Source organism: Mus musculus, chromosome 11, assembly GCF_000001635.26.
Source record: "Mus musculus strain C57BL/6J chromosome 11, GRCm38.p6 C57BL/6J".
Taxonomy (NCBI): Eukaryota; Metazoa; Chordata; class Mammalia; order Rodentia; family Muridae; genus Mus; species Mus musculus.
This window is the reverse complement of record NC_000077.6, coordinates 117,653,703-117,670,588: the sequence shown is the minus strand read 5'-3', so window position 1 is coordinate 117,670,588 and position 16,886 is coordinate 117,653,703. Positions and strand designations below refer to the sequence as shown.

Sequence of the window (16,886 nt, the reverse complement as noted above, 5' to 3'; positions counted from 1 at the left end):
GCAGAGGCAGGCGAATTTCTGAGTTCGAGGTCAGCCTGGTCTACCGAGTGAGTTCCAGGACAGTCAGGACTATACAGAGAAACCCTGTCTCGGAAAAAAAAAAAAAATGTTCTCAAACGTTGTAATTCTGGAGATTAGGGATCTAGAAAGAAATCAGTGGAACTGAAAGTGAGATGTGGGCTGGAGAGATGGCTCAGCAGTCAAGAGCACTCACTCACTGACTGCTCTTCCAGAGGTCCTGAGTTCAATTCCTAGCAACCACATGGTGGTTCCCAACCATCTGTAATGGGATCTGATGCCCTCTTCTGGTGTGTGTGAAGACAGCTACAGTGTGCTCATATACATGAAATAAATAAATAAATCTTTAAAAAAACAAACAAACAAACAAACCTAGAAAGTCAAGGCATCCAAGGAGGAACCTGAAACATTTGCTATTACCAATCCCTCCAACTGTGTGCAGAGTGTCAACACCATGTTAAACATTCTATTCTTACCCTTCACAACCCTTTAAAATGAAGCAGGAAACCAAGCTATACACAGACACAAAGATATATACATGTACACACATACATCTGAGCATACACACAGTTGACTATGAATTTTCAGGCATCTTATCCACGGTTAAAGTTCTCAACCACCACTACCACATCACAGAAATTGAGCATAAAGGGAGGTTTATAAGTATTTTTCAATTCCTGACTGAATTCTCTTTGTGAAACACAGAGAGTGAAACTTACTAATGTTGCAGAAAACATCCTAATAGTCTTAACAAAGACTACAATGTCTATCCCATATTGAAGAATAATTTTATATTTCAGCATTTGTGGATGTTTTCAGGGTAAAGAAACTTCCTATCCCACCTTACAATTATACCAATCAATTACTATGGCCATGTTCATGATAGGGTTAAAATAACACCACTCTGTAGATTTGAAGCTTCTGTGACATTACAAGTAACGCACACCCAGGTAATTACAACCAGAGGCGACTGAGAACCAGACTTGACGACGGATCTCTGTGCCGTGTGGGAAGCACGTGCACACTGCAGAGTACATCAGTAAGTACCTCCTCCAGCTGAGTTAGCAAAGGCACCCAGAAATTAAGCTAAAGTGACCTCACAAGTGACATATCTAGGAATACAAACCAGAAATGACTTTCTCAAGAGCATACTTGAGAGTAGTTGTCAGAAACTAGTATCAACTATTTAAAAAAAGATATAAGGATAAGGTGTTTCCATAGCTATTCTTCATACCATAAATGACTATGCTAGATGTTATCTAAAATACTTAACCTTGACTGTCATCTTGACAAGATCTAGAATCACCTGGGAGACAGACTCCTCGGCTACCTGTCCAGTGTTTTCAGGGAAGTTTAACTGAAGAAGACTGACAACTGATGGGGGGTGGGGGGGTCCGCCCGTCAGTCCTCATGGGGAGGGGGTCATCTTACAGGCTGGTGTCCTGGACTGAAGAGGGGGGAGCCAGCTGAGCAGCAGCAGTCTGCCCAACTGAGGATACAATGTAACCGACCAGCAGCCTCAAGTTCCCATTGCTATGATGGACTAGTAATAACCCCTTTGCTCCTTAAATTGCTTATGTCACAGCAACAAGAAACATAACCAGTCTACTATCTTCCGCAGCCCCCCTCCACCCGTCCTTTTGCTCCACAGTATACTCTATTTTACAAAGGAATGGTATGAGTGGATGTGGTTTCTATCCAGTTCTATGGGATAAGGCTAAATGACAACCACCAATAGCTGGTATAGTGGCCCACACCTTAAATCCCAGCACTTGGGAGGCAGAGGCAAAGAGACCTCTGTGAGTTCGAAGCCAGCCTCGTCTAGCCAGGACAGCCAAAGCAACATAGTGAGACCCATCTTTAAAAACAAACAAAAAACAAACAAAAGAAAGCCACCACACTACCTGCCATTTTTGTGGAAACTTTACATCTCACAACCACCATGCTCTCCTACAGTCTCATACTCATTCTCTCTCCCTCTCTCCTTTTCTCTTCACCCCAGGCTGGCTTCAACATATGGCAATCCTTTGGCTTTACCCTTCCAAGTTTTTGGCAGTTCAGGGGTGAGCCACCACATGTGGACTTATATTTTCAAAAGAACATTTCAGTAGTGCATGGTGGTACATGCCTGTAATTCTGCACTTGGTAGGCTGAGGATCTATGAACTAAGAGTTTATGGTCAGCCTGGATATACAAGATCCCATCACAGAAACACAGAAAACAGATTTTACTCAAAAAAAGATGAAATAATATTCAAGATTATTACTTTCCTAGAAGAATAAATGATTTTAATATTTTAGCTATGTACAGCTGCTTTTATAAGGTAGAATCATAGGACTGCTATGATGACCAATCCTGTCTGTCAATCTAATTGGATGTGGAATCAACTAAAAGACACACCACCTTGGGGTGATCTGGGAGGGCATTTTTAGGAAGAATTAACTGAGGGGAGGAGACCGCCTTCCAGAGTATGCCAGGCCCAAAGATCCCGGGGGCATCAGGTGTTGGCTGCTTGCCTGCTTTCCCTGCTGGCTGGCTGAGCGCTCGTGCTCTGCTGCTGCTATCTCTCACTGATATCAGACTTCAGCTTCTCTGAGTTGTATAACAGGATGAAAACTGGCAGTGCCTCAGGAAGCTTCCAGATCTTAAGGACCAGATTGGGACACTTCTGAGACATCCATCTTTGAAACTCTAGAGCTTCCAGGTTCTCAGCCTCTCTAGAGTACGTATGACCACTGTTGAATTGCCTAGCCCCTGTTGGTTGTAGGCAATCTAATAAACCCTCTTTTATATATCAATCACATATCTATCAGGTCTGCTCCTGGAGAGACCACTCTCCCACTGTCTTTCCAGGAAGCCCAACTTTTAAGATATTGCTTTCTCCTTCCACCCACACAATTCAAAACGTCACCCCAACCTATTACTCTGATTGTGAATATGATTTTAAAAGCACACAGTCATCAAAATTTACTGCCTAGCATATTTTAAACATGTACAGACTAATTTATAAAGAAAAAAATACTTAGTATATATGCTAAAAAAAAAGAAAGAAAAAGAAAAGAAAAAGGGGGGTGAGGCAGTATGAGAGTGGCGCACACCTTTAATCTCAGCACTTGGGAGGCAGAGGCAGGCGGATCCCTCTGATTTGGGGGCCAACCTGGTCTACAAAATGAGTTCCAGGACAGCAAGGGCTATACAGAGAAACCCTGTCTTGAGAGAGGGGGGAAAAAAAAACATAAAAAGAGAAAGAAAACCCCATGAGGCTTCGAGGCAGGTTTCAGTCTTTCCCAGGCATCCTCATTACCCCAGGGTCTCAGCTGCTCCTGCTGCACCATCAGCAGCCACTGAAAAATCATCACATTTGCTCATCTTCCTTACACGTGTGCAATGAGTACTTAGCAATTTTTCAAGTCCCGATTAATTTTTCTTTAACTTTTCTTTGGTTACTAGAAAGAAGACTACCATTTAAAGGACATTTGTCAACTAATATGCTTTACACATTTTCTTCTTTTGACAGTTATCTATGCTCAAAGGCACAGAACTAGTTTCTCCAAGACTGGGATTGGGTGACCACTTCTTTGTTTCTGGGTTTGCTCTACAGAGCTATGTAATTAATTAATTCCTTCCTTTCACTCCTTCCTGCCTGCCTCAGTGCTGGGGATGGAAAAGAAAACCTTCTGTAAGGTAGGAAAGCACTGTACCACTCACTGCCTACAACTATAATCTTAGATAGTTTACATTAGTTAAACTGATGGTTGGAAACATAACAGGTAAGCAAGAGCTGATGTTTGTTGCTTGCTTAACACTGTCACTGTGAGTCATCATGACCTTGATCATAAAGAACATCAAAGAGCAATGCTAATGCAAACCTAAAAACTAAACACAAAGTCTTTCATGTTTTTGCTAAAAACCAAACATGTCAGAAATAAAAGCATCATCAATTTTAGTATGCACCAAAGCTCTGAGGTACAAGACCAGCTGTCCCTCTTCTCCCCCCATCTGACCTTTAGTGAACTTTCGGGGAACTATCTCCCAAGGACCCCTTCTGCCCATTTTCAGTCAGCACCTTCTCATGTTAGCCTCAGACAATCACTGACATACTCTGGTTCCTGCAGATCTACTACCCTTTCTGAAGCCAGCCTAGGTGTGAATGCTAGGGTCTTTACTTGGTATATATTTGTGTCTGACTGGCTGCACAGTGATGGAATCGATCTGGGGCAAGTACTTCACTGAGAGGCCCCACAGCCCAGCTAGTATATTTCTAAGACTCAATTTGTTCTAGGATTACACTGCTATTACTACTGCTGCTGAATGAATGGAGGAGACAGGCTCTTGTTATGAAGCCATGACTAGACTAGAACTGACTCTATAGACCAGGCTGGCCGAACACTCACGGAGATCCACCTGCTTCTGCCTCCTGTGTACTGGGATTAAAGGCAGGCAATACCATACCATACCAGGTTCCATTACTTTTGATTATTGAGTAGTACTCTGAAATGCTCATTGCACACTTCTTTACACACTTACCAGCAACCGTCATCTGGACCATCTCCACCCCTCCCATTCCTGACAGTGGCTGTACTCATAGATGTGAAGGGTGCTTCACTGTACAGTCATTTCTCCAGTGTTAGCCCATGTCAACCACCTGATGAAACATCTGTGGAAATCTCTTCTGTTTTAAAGTGGGATATTTTACTACTAACTTCTGATGGTTTGTGTTCTTTCCCAGGCGTGGGGCATGTCTTTAATCCTAGCACTTGGGAGGAAGAGACAGATCATTTCTGTGAGTTCAAGGTCAGCCAGGGATGCATAATGAGATCTTACTATTTTGCCCAGGCTGGTTTTTGACTCCAGGGCTCAAGCGATCTTCCTACTTTTCTACACATTTCAATTACTTACGTGTCTCTCCTGAAAATCACAATCGCAAACTAAAAAAGTAAAACCCAGCCAAATAAACAAAAGATAACATGCTTATCCCAAAACGTCAGCTGTTTGAGTCTCTCTGCCAGGTTAAGACTTTGAGGCTGACAATACTCTATTCCTATGAACTTCTGTATTAAAGAACAAAAAAAAAAAAAAAAAAAAGAACCCTGATACACAGTAGAAAAATTGGGTCAAGTGAGGGAAATTGCTTTCCTGCCGGGATGTGAGACTGACTAGGAAGCGGCTGAATTAGACAGAAGAAAGGAAGCATCACCCATTCATACTTGGCTTTTGTATATCAAAGGCTCAGCTTCCTCTGCACTTAGCCCATTAACTAAAGCATTCCAGCTTCAAGGTGACACAGATTCTTCCTCCTCCTCCTTCACAGAAATGCCCCCCCCCTATAACATATTAAATCTAGAATCCTAAACAGACTTAAAATTTTCAGAAATTTTTAAATTTTCAAATAATGCTCTAAGAAAAACCTACTGCTGTGGCATAATAAAAATACCCCACAAGCTCTATAACTAGGGACAGGTACACTAACTGGCCTGAGCCATCTGGATGCCACAGTCAGGAATCTGGGGGAGGAACGCTTACACTAGGGTTTTCACACATGAATACTGTTTCTTCTATACACATCAAAGTAAAGTTTTTCCATTTAAAGCCCCAAATGACACTGATTGGGGCTGTCAACTTCCACACTCTATTAGAGACTCATGTACCACTGGTTAAGAAATCTTTTATGAATAGACCAGATACTTCAGATCAAATATGCGGTACTAAAGATCCCCTAGATCTTAAACTTGCTAAAAATCACTGTCTAAATGAGAAAATGTAAGAGCTGTTTGGGTGGAGGGAACTGAAGACAGGTAGGCCCAGCCTTGTCTTTCATCTATCACGTAGTGATTTGCCTTGGCACCGACAGCACTCCTGAGGCAGTGCTCCTGAGGCAGTGCTCCTGAGGTAGCGCTCCTGAGGTAGCGCTCCTGAGGTAGTGCTCCTGAGGTAGCACTCCTGAGGTAGCGCTCCTGAGGTAGTGCTCCTGAGGTAGCGCTCCTGAGGTAGTGCTCCTGAGGTAGTGCTCCTGAGGCAGTGCTCCTGAGGCAGTGCTCCTGAGGTAGTGCTCCTGAGGCAGTGCTCCTGTGACATTCAGAACCCTTTCACTGGTGGCTTAGCAACCGTACACTGCTCCTGCATCCAGGCTTTCTTTACTCCGTCTCTGATGTACAGAACTTCAGGATAGCGAAAGGGAAAGAAGAGTGGGAACAATAAGCTTTGCAAGAGGACCCAGGGAGAATTCTGGGTACATCTGAATTCAGAGTATATTTGAAGGTTGAATTCTGAAACTGTTAAAACTAATTTAAAGCCGGGTGTGGTGGCACACACCTTTAATCCCAGCACTCGGGAAGCAGAGGCAGGCGGATTTCTGAGGCCAGCCTGGTCTACAAAGTGAGTTCCAGGACAGACAGGGCTACACAGAGAAACCCCCCCCCGGGGGGGGGGGGGGTTGGGGGGGAACTAATTTAAGATTCACTTAAAAAAATCATGTTAGAAAATTAGGATTTACCAAATCCTAATTCTGCCATACATCCAAGCTTAAATAGATGCATGTAGGTTATTGAAAGAACTCTATCTGGGGACTAGAAGGGCAGCTCAGTGGGAAGGCCCTTGCTTATTAGCATGCATGAGACTGGGCTCTCAGAAACATGATCAATGAACAACTACCTTGTGAAATTTCTTTTTTTTTTTTTTTTGTGAAATTTCTGATAAGACTAGTTAATCAATAAAAAGTGATTTTCAGGAAATGAAATTGATACCATCCTTTAAAAACCCTCTGACTAAGTGAACAAGCTTACATGTATGCTGACCAGGTAAAGCAGCTTGGCCAGACAGACACCTTCCTTGAACTGTGCTCATATTTTCAATGGGCTCATAGCTAAAGAAAGCTATCCAGTGTGTAGATACAACTTCCTATTTTTACTCAAACCGAAAGTTTTAATGTCTGTGAGAAGTATCATGTGCTGCTTTCTCGATTTTACTAGGGACATTCACTGGCAGTGCCAGGGAAAAGGAAGCAGCCATTCCTCCAGGTACCCACACAAAAAAGGAATGCAAGGATCTCACAATAGGTGGACTCATTGCCCTTCTACCTTCCTCCCAACTAGGCGTAGTTGGAAACTCAGTCATTATCTTAAAGCAAAAGTATCAATTTTCAACTTCCCTCTTTCCCTCATTATCATTTGTGGAAACAGCATCACTGAAGAAATAGATGACTCAGAATTGAAAATATTTATTTATTCTCTATACAGAAAAACTTCTCTAGTAGCCAACTATAGCACTCATCCCTGAAAGTATAGTTTTAAAGATTTCTTTTTATTAATGTATCTGTGTGAGCAGATGATGTGTGTACAGGTGGCTGTGGAAACCAGAAGAGGGCATCAGATCTCCTGAAGCTGAAGTTCCTGGAGGGCATGAAGTTCCTTTGAGTGCTGGAAACAGAATTCTGTTCCTCTGCAAGAACACCCAGTACTCTTAACTGTTGAGCCATCTTTCTAGACGCTGGAAATTTTTATCTTAATATTTATGAAACACCATAGCTACTATAGGGATTACAAAGATGAACAGGTAACTCCTACTAACAAGTAATTCAAGTCTAATAAGGAAATGATCACCGTAATGAAGAGTTTTGCACTAATGTACAACCAGTTAAGTACAAGACATTAACTGCAATGATGGTTAAGGTTCTCCTCACCTGTCTGTGGAAGAAGAAAAATAATTTTGACCTGTTTTAAAGTTTTCTCATATAGAATGTAATCCTAGCACTTAGGTTGTTGAGGCAAAACAATGTTGAGTTCAAGGCTAACTTGAATTACACATTAAGACCTTGTCTCAAAAAACCCCACAACAAATAAAAAGTTCCCCCAATCTATTCTAAAGGAGTAAAAAGGAAAAAGTATATTTTGGGTTTGTTTGGGGTTTTTTTCTTTGTTAAACAAGAATGCATTGCTCCTGAAGTTTATGAAGTTATGTTTGTCTAACCTATAAAATGTTGTCACCTAAAACACAACAACAACAAAACTACTAAGGTAGCTATGTTGTAATATTCATGTGATAACCCAACTTTGCTTCTGTGCAGCTTTGAAAAAATATTTCTTGGGGTGCTATGTAAGCTGTCAGTTTCTCTTGCTTTTGCATTTTTGTTTTTGTTTTGTTTTGTTTTTGTTTTTTGTTTTTTGTTTTTTTGCTTTTTTCGAGACAGGGTTTCTCTGTATAGCCCTGGCTGTCCTCGAACTCAGAAATCCACCTGCCTCTGCCTCCTGATTGCTGGGATTAAAGGCGTGTGCCACCACGCCCGACTAAGTTGTCAGTTTCTTAACGTAGGATATTCATAAAACTTGATTTCATTGAGAGTAGTCCCCACAATTAACATCAGAGTCCCACTCTCATGGGGTTAACTGCATGACTGGGTTTTGCTGTAATCCAAATTTTTACCCCTGAACAAAACCTCACACAATAAGCTCTCTTGCCCCAAACATATCTACCAAGGATGCACTATATTGAGCAGGACATTTCAACATAGCTTCTTGGGGACCTAATTTTAAGTCCCCTGGGCACACCCTACACAAAGTAGCTAGCCAAGAGCCTTATCTCTTAGAATTCCTTCCTTCTGACAACCCACACCATCCCTGTGCATTCTGTCCTTCAAAATCTTAACTTCTCTCAGTTCCACCGCATTTTCCTGCCACCCAGGCCACCTGTCTCACACAGCCAGTCACACTGCCCACAATTTGAACACTACATCTGGTCAAGAAATGGTCCTCATCCATCACTGCTCATGTCAAGCACATCAACAAGCATCAACAGTGTCCAAGCAGGTAAACAATTATGGTTCTACCCAATATTGTCCCTACTAAGCCTCACTACCAACACAAAACTAACACAAAACCCACTAATAATGCAAAAGCTAGGTCTCGGTGCTCATATAGGTTATTAGGTACAATGAGTCCCCCTCTGTCTCCGCTGAGGTGTTCCACCACACTTGGTTTGCTCATTGTCTCCTTGCAAAGTTAGCACTTTCTTCCAAGGAAGTTCCATCTTTTAGGATCAAGACTTTTCTGGACCAATCGTGTATTTCCACACCATATCCCATCAAACCATTTTCTCTTCTGAGAGATGGGCATATCCTCAGCATTTCCCAAAGGCAGTTAGTTCTTCTGAACTACAAGTTAGTCTGGAGGGAAACTTCTTGGTGGTCATGGAAGACTGGGAAGCATGTTTTGAAACCTACCCTTACAAAGAGGATAGGTTAAATACACGAGTACATAGTATACAACATCATAGATTTTTGTCAAATCCCTGTACGAATATGTGGCTTCCTCTAAACCTTTCTTGATTACTGTCTGTTTACACAGCAGGTAACATCAGCAGGTCAACTCTAGGAAGTCTATAAGTCCCTTCTTTCACTGTGGCTGTGTACACAGAAAACAGCAGCAGGGAACCAAAAGGCCTAGCATTGGAGGGCCTGAGGCACAGATGACTAATAGCTGACAAATCAATCTATACCAGCCAAGGTTCCTCATATGTATACATGACCAGAAGATCCACACTTACTAGCTAATACAAAGAAAGATTTGGAAAACATGCTGTCAATACTAGCAGCAGGATGGGTGGAACACCACACAATGGAAGTGAGATTAAGAGTCTACTTTAAAAGCTACACTATTTCTATATGTGAGGGCTTTGAGGTACATAAATTTGAAATCTGGGATCTCCTATCAACTATAGGATATTATGGAAATTACTTCTTTGTTTTCCCACTTGCTCACCTGTGAAATGGGAACAATAAAAAAGGCAACTACTTTAAAGGAGTATTGTAAATATTAAGTATTATATAGTCTTGACATGGAGCCACAGTGACTGTTTGTTGGTTACGTACTTTTTAAGGCTTTGCTTAAATGAAGATCTGAGTGACAGAACACTGTCCATCATTCCTACCTCACAGCTGTCCTAAGCAATTCAGTGGCACCAGGGCTCACAGAACCACCACTTTCTTTCCTCAAGGTGTTTTCTGACAGAAGCTTTGCTCCAAATATCAGCCCACAGCCCCTCATTCAGAACAGGTTTACCAGGCCTGTTCCTTGCACTCTTCCTCTTTCTCAGCATTTCATATTTTATGTGGATTATGAGGAAACAGGAATACTACTGCACCCCTCTCCCACAGCTTCTGAACAACTCTGTTGTTGATCTCTTGCCTTAGCAAGAAGGTAAAGAAGGAAATCCACAGGGCCTGAGCTACCAGCTCCGAACTGCAAATCTAGCCTAATTCCTGCTTGCTAATTTAACTTGGATTCTCTTGCTTTTGCTCAAAGAATAATTAAAAAGAAATTATCTTTGGGAAGAAAAAGTACACAATATCTTTGCCAGGCTCAAGCCAAGCAAGTGAGTTCTGATGTGAAAGATTTTTGTCTTGCTCATCTGACAACACACACAGAAGGAGGCATACATCCCTAAGAACCACTGTGCCATGAATGTGCTTTGGTGTCAGTCTTGTCAAAAGACTGTGCATGATGGCAAAGGCCTTCACCAGGGATACTTTTCTGGCTGCTGAGAATAACCTGACTTGATGCTGTGATACTGTAGGTCTACAGCTCAAGCCTTCTGAGGAAGAAAGCATCAATATATTAAGAATATTGTCGGGCTGGAGAGATGGCTCAGCGGTTAAAAGCACTGACTGCTCTTCCAAAGGTCCTGCGTTCAAATCCCAGCAACCTCATGGTGGCTCACAACCATCTGTAATGAGATCTAACACCCTCTTCTGGTGTGTCTGAAGACAGTTATAGTGTACTTACATATACTAAAAAAATTGATCTTTGGGCCAGAGCGAGTGGGGCCGGAGAGAGGAGGAAAAAAAAAAAAAAAAAAAGAATATTGTCTGCCAGAGGTCTAAAGACGGAAGACTGAAGGCTCCCGGGGGATCATTTATTATACAAAAAAAAAAAAAAAAAGACGGCTACCAGCTTCAATGACAGAGAACTGACAATTTAAAAAACTGTTGTGGCAGAAAGGTGGATTATGAAGAAGCAAAATGGAAAGACCAACTCAGCCTGCTCTCTAGGGAAGCATCTCCCAAAGGGCTCCTCGGCCTTGTGACTATACATGGCCAGGTGAGCTCATGTGTTTATAACAGCAAAGATGTGTTGCAACAAATAGGCCAAGGGAGGGGTGTGTGTGATGGTGACAACTCCATATTCAAATTCCTAGAAAAAGCATTTAAATTCATTGGCCTGTAAGAGACACATACTGCAGAAGCTACATTCTTATCCTCGCTTAATCCCAACTATATCATAGCCACAGAATTCACAGGAGTAGGAAGGCTGCTTTCACAGGAATGATCCTGCAGTGGTGTGCAGCTGTGGAAGGCGGGCTCAGGAGAGTGTGTACACTGTCTGCACTGCCTCAGGGATGCTTCATGGCTGGGTGCCCAGACTGTCTAGCTCTGCACACAACTCTATAGTGTTTTGAGGGCTACACAGGAGGAATGCATTCTTAAATTAACAAACAGCTCTCCATCCCCGCAAAGCCTCTTCATCCTTTGAAAGTATGTGAGGCCGCCAAGAAGTCACTTTTAGTGCAACTCCAAAAATGGCCCAAAGTGTAGGGAGTTGCAGAGCACTCTGAACATGCAAAACCTTGTTATATAGAAGTGGAGGATGGAAATAAACCAAACAAGCTCTGGACAGAGGCTATCATTTATCTGTTTCACATCACTCACATGCATTCTCTGTAAGGGTTACACAATCATTTCTAGCAAGTAATCTTCACTATTTGTGATTATATTTCTGAAAAATTGCATATAGCCTGAAAATGTATCAACGGGAATACATTTATATGTTAAAGTCTATTTCTAAAAGGTATATTATTTTGTAAGAAACACTCTCCTCAAAACAGCACAAGTATTTAAGAGCAAATCTGTAAAAATTTAATTTGCATTCATCAAACTGTCTTAAAGAAAGTAAATCTGTAAAAACTACCCCCTAAATGTTACCTAGTTCACAAATGATGCTCCACTCTCTTTACTCAAAGCTGTGTCTTCAATGCAGTGATAAAGATGCTAGTATCTTAAGTCTCCTTCCCTGAAGCCATTTACCCTGACAGAGGACTTCATCTCTTGCTCACTTCCATTCTCTCACCTGCACAAAGTCTGAACGAGGCTGAATGAGAGAGAGGTAAAGCCTATCTGATTACCTCCAAGCAATTTCAATCAAAGGAATCCAAATCCAACCACACAAAAACTACCACCTGGCTTTTCTGGGCTCATTTGGAACCTTCCTGTCCTGCCTGATGGGGCTCTGTCTCCTGCTCCCCCAGAGCATACCTCTCTGGGTCCCAAGAACTGCATGTAATCCTGCCTCATCTTTTTCATACTTTCTCCAAACAAAATCTTTGCTACATTGAACCCTAAAATCACCAATTTTCTTTCTTGTAAAATTTTCTCAGGGGCCAGAGAAATGGCTCACTGGTTAAGAGTACTAGTAGCTGCTTTTCCAGAGGACCTGGGTTCAATTCCCAGCACCCACATGGCAGCTCACAGATATCTGTAAATCCAGTTCCAGGAAATTCAACACCCTAATACAGACAAGCATGCAGGCAAAACACCAAAGCACAGAAAATAAAAATAAAATTTAAAAACTCTAATCTAATATCACCCTTGCACAGTAAGTCTTGAGTAAGTCATAGTCCTCACACAATCTCACACACCAACACAGACACACACCTTCCCTTCACAGGTTTAATTCATACTGGAGAAGGAGGTAGTCTACAAAATAGCTCTTCATTTTAGGTTGTAATGGAGCTATTTATGATGCCAAAGACACTTAACACACTCAAACCAAACCACACAAGAAAGTAATGCTACTAATCATGTCGACCCCATCAACCCCTCCACCCCCCCACCCCACCCCCACATTGACCCGTCAATGTCAACTTGGGTCCAGCAAGAGTAACAGGCAGGACCTCCTTTTCCCTAGCTGGTGGCTATGAATATGTGGGAAGATACAGACACTCGATTCTTAGTCAGTATTGCAGAAATTTTATCTTCCCTATAAAGCTCCCTTCAATGAGGAAAAAGTTGCCTCTCACCCCAGTCCTGACTTCCTCCCTCCCAGGCTTAGTTCTGAGTGACAGTATTTGGAAGAACACACAATTACTTCAGTAAGGTCACTGCTTAACAAAAGGTGGCAGGAATGAGGAATTGTCCTTTAAAGTTTCAAATAATCTCCAAGTGCCTTGGCAACTTTTTAGCCAAGGATGTCAAATGAAACAATGAACCTTACTCCAGCACTCAACTCCTTATTCCAAAATGCCAAGTCAATTAAACATAAATATAAACCTATTAGAAAAGAACCCTTCTTATTAACCATATATCTGCTCCTTATGACAACACAAAACATAAAGAGGAAGACCAGCATTTACTAGAGTCCCTATAACCACCTAAACATTTAAACACCAGAATCAAAAGTGGAATTAAGATTAACCCTTTGCCAATCTTAGGGTCCAAACTGACAGCTTACTAGCACATGGGAGATCACTGTCAGATTGCTTTGGACAAGAAGCATGAGTTTAAATTCATAGTTTTAAAATCAGATCCATATAATTAAATCATATGTGTAGGATGCACAATTTAACTATTACTTTCTGAACTACTAATTTCTGATTACTCAAAATATAAAATAAAAATAGACTCTAAGAATCTTATGAAAACACAAGTACTAAGATAATTCGATAGGGAGAAAAAAAGTCTTTTCAGTATTGGTAAACGAAGTCCCAACTATTCAGACTCCCCCCATGAATAAAATCAATTTCGTCAATATAACAGAACCCTGTATTTTAGACACCTCATTTCCTCAATAAAAGCATCTTAACCACACTGAAATGTCCAAAGCAAGGCTCACCTCTTCTGTTCTGGGGGGGAAAAAAGGTGCCCTCTGCCAGCCAAGTTCAACTGGCTTGGGCTGTCTTATCTAACTCAGGATTTCATTTCCTAGGGAAAGAAGTCTGCAATCCAGGAATACAATTGTCAGCACCCCATATACAGTTCAAACTATCCTCTGAAGTCACTCAGGTCACATTTTTAGGGTCTGAACTAATTCACATAGTTATTCCAATCCAAAGACAGGAAATTGCATAAAATAACTGCATATACAGTCAGGTGCCATTCAGAGATGTGGTGATGAATAGACTATCTATACTGGCACAAGGCGGTTAACGTGCACACCAGACACCCAGAAAACAACCACTACCATCAGAACCTGGGCAGTACAATGGAGCAAAGGAGCCAGGAGACTCCGACGTGCAACTCCTTCAAGATGCCCAAGTTGGCCATCAATGGAGCACCATTTTGAGTTTTGAACCTATGTTTCACTCCCAGAAGCCAATGGGCAGACCACTCAAATGGAGGTTTCATCTGGCGAAGGCAAAGGTTGGAAAGAACTCAACTAATTACACACGGAAGCACCAGCACTGTCAGAAGTCTCAGAACGCCATAGGTGCAGCCGAGCCCCGCCGGCTCCTCCTCCTCCCCGGGCTCCCTCACAGCATCCCAGCACCATCCTTCATCAAGATTCCTCCAGCGACGCGCAGCGCGCGCGCCAACCGTCTCCTCGCCCGGCCAACGCACAGGGAGATGGGGGTGGGGGACAGCTTCAGGTCCACATCTGCAGGTTTTAACTGCTACGGAAGCATTCGCTACATCTCACCTACTTGGCGAAGCCGCGGACCAAGCTACCCTAAAAAAGCAGAGACGGCGTCGGGGCGCTCGGGTTTCCTTATCTGTTAACCCGGTCGAGGTAGCTGCATTGGCGGCGGTGGCGGTGCGTCTTCCTAGCACGCAAGCACTCCGCAATCCGTTTGCAACACCGTTACAAATAAATCCACCTCATTTCACAACTGTAGGGGGCCCTCGGGGTCGCCCATGGCTCACCAAACAACGCCACACTGCGGATCGGTGTATGCCACCCTTTGGGAACGCACGGTCTGCAGGGGACCATGCAAGGGGAGCGGGTATCATCCACCACTGCATTAGTTTTAAGAGAACGAGAGAGCGAGCGCGGGGGTTGGGGGGAACGGCTAAGTGTCCGACCCCTGGGTCCCCATCCCGATGTCGCACGCCCGGCCAGGAGCTCGCAGTCCGTGCCTCTCCTCCGCCCGTCAACCCCGGCCGGCGCCGCACGCGGGTAGCTCGGGGCCGCCGCGCTCCGGCTCGGCCGAACAAAGGGCCCGAAGACCTCCGGGCGCTGCGGCGGTGGCGCTCTCACCTGGGCTCCGTCCCCGGCGGCGGCTCCGCGGGGCTCCGGCGGCGCGGGCCTGGCGGTGGAGAGGTCGCTCTCGGCCGCCCGGGGCCCTCGGGGGCGCTCCGGCGGCGGGGGCCCGCTCAGTGCCGGCGCCGCAGGATCGAGTCCGGGCGCGGGCGGCGGGTGGGCGGCGGCACGTCCCGGCAGGTCCAGGTCCAGTGCCCGCGACGCCGCGACGCGCCCTGCTCCTAAGTCTCGGCGGGCCGCGGCTCGGACGCAGCCCGGGTCTGAGGCGGGGACGGCGATGGGCGGCTGGGCGCGGGGCCGCTCCGCTCCCTCCGCCTCAGGCTCCGGCTCGAGCGGGCCCGCGGCGGCGGCGGCGGGAGCGCGACGGCGCGAGGACCGCCTGTCACGGGGGCGGCCGGGGTGACCCGGCGGCTCTCAGGGCTGCACGGCGACGCGGACGGCGACGGCGGCTGCGGCTCCCGGGGCCGTCGCGCTGAGGTGCGGAGCTGCCACCGCGGCCATCTTGTTGCTCTAACTGACAAGAACCCCCCTCCCCCCGCTCCAGCCAGACGCGGCGCTCGCGCCCCCGGCCCCGCCCCGCGTGGGCCTCCAACAGGAAGTCGTACCGGCCCCCGGCACGTGACTCCCACCGCATCTGCATACCGGAGGGCGGAATGGCCAATCAGCGCCCTGATCCTGAGCTCCGCCTCCAGGCAGTGCTCCCGATCCCATTGGTTCGTCACGAAAAGACCACGCCTCCTCCTTCTCCCCTAATACCCGCCCGCGCTGTGGTCGTCCAGACCGCGCGTGGAGCGCGCGGGGGTGCGAGCTGCGCGTTCTTCACGCGCCTCGGACGCGCGCCTTTCCTCGGAGCTGACGCTCCTTCCCGGTCAATGCGGAGAGCCGTGCGGAATTCTCCCGTGGCCGCTTGCCTTCACGCTTTTGGGCACTGTGACTCCGCGTTAGCTTGCGCACCAAAGGGCCGCAGATTCAGTTCTGCGTAGCCGCCTCCGTTCTCCGGTTCTGCGCCCCGCCGTATCCCGGGTTTGCGCAGCGTTTTCGCCCGGCGGCGCTGGCCCTCTGCGCAGCGGCGCCCTGAACCTGGCGCACGCACTGGCGCGCCTCCGGCCCGTGCCGTGCACACGCCCTGTACCTCCCTACGGTGCACACTCGTACGTGCGCGGGACGCGGCCTAGAAGCTCGCTGCGCGCTCCTCGCGGCATCCTCTTGGCCCCCTCCTTCGCTCAGAGGCTCCCCGGGGATTGCTCTGACGCGAGCCAAACAATCCCGGCTGCAAAGCAGCCCCCTGGGGAGGCCTGCTTTCCCCGCAGCTACTCCACCCTACAGCGAACGCAACCTGCCCACCCCAAGCCCTGGGCTGAGACTACACACCCCGCATTTTCTTCCTGGCTCTGGGAAGCCCGCGGTGGTCCTCCATTCTTTGGCTCCTCCTTGGTATACATATACGTAATAATCTGGTGGGTAAGGTCCGAAGCACTGTGCGCTCCGTAGAGTCCCTTTCAAGTTTCTGTTCAAGCCACGGGAAGATTTTGAAAGCTCATATTTTTCTCCACAGAGGGTGATGGAAGGAGCCTAATTCCTCTCCACCACCACTCCCGACCCTGATGTTCTGGTAGATCCGCGATG

At 45.6% G+C, this 16,886-nt stretch overlaps 1 protein-coding gene across 7 annotated transcripts in view; it reads right to left on the bottom strand.

Moving 5' to 3' along the window:
- Nucleotides 1-16,886, bottom strand: part of Tnrc6c (trinucleotide repeat containing 6C) — a 109,737-nt gene extending 92,851 nt beyond the window's left edge. For 4 of the 7 annotated variants that reach the window (XM_030245905.1, XM_006533111.4, XM_006533109.4 and 1 more), the window contains exon 1: nucleotides 16,632-16,886. In XM_030245905.1, coding sequence (XP_030101765.1) covers nucleotides 16,632-16,702 — 71 coding nt within the window. In that variant the 5' untranslated portion in view covers nucleotides 16,703-16,886. Of the gene's footprint in view, nucleotides 1-15,257; nucleotides 16,530-16,631 lie in introns of those variants that run through there. The other 3 variants (XM_011248961.3, XM_030245906.1, NM_198022.2) reach the window with 2 other exon arrangements.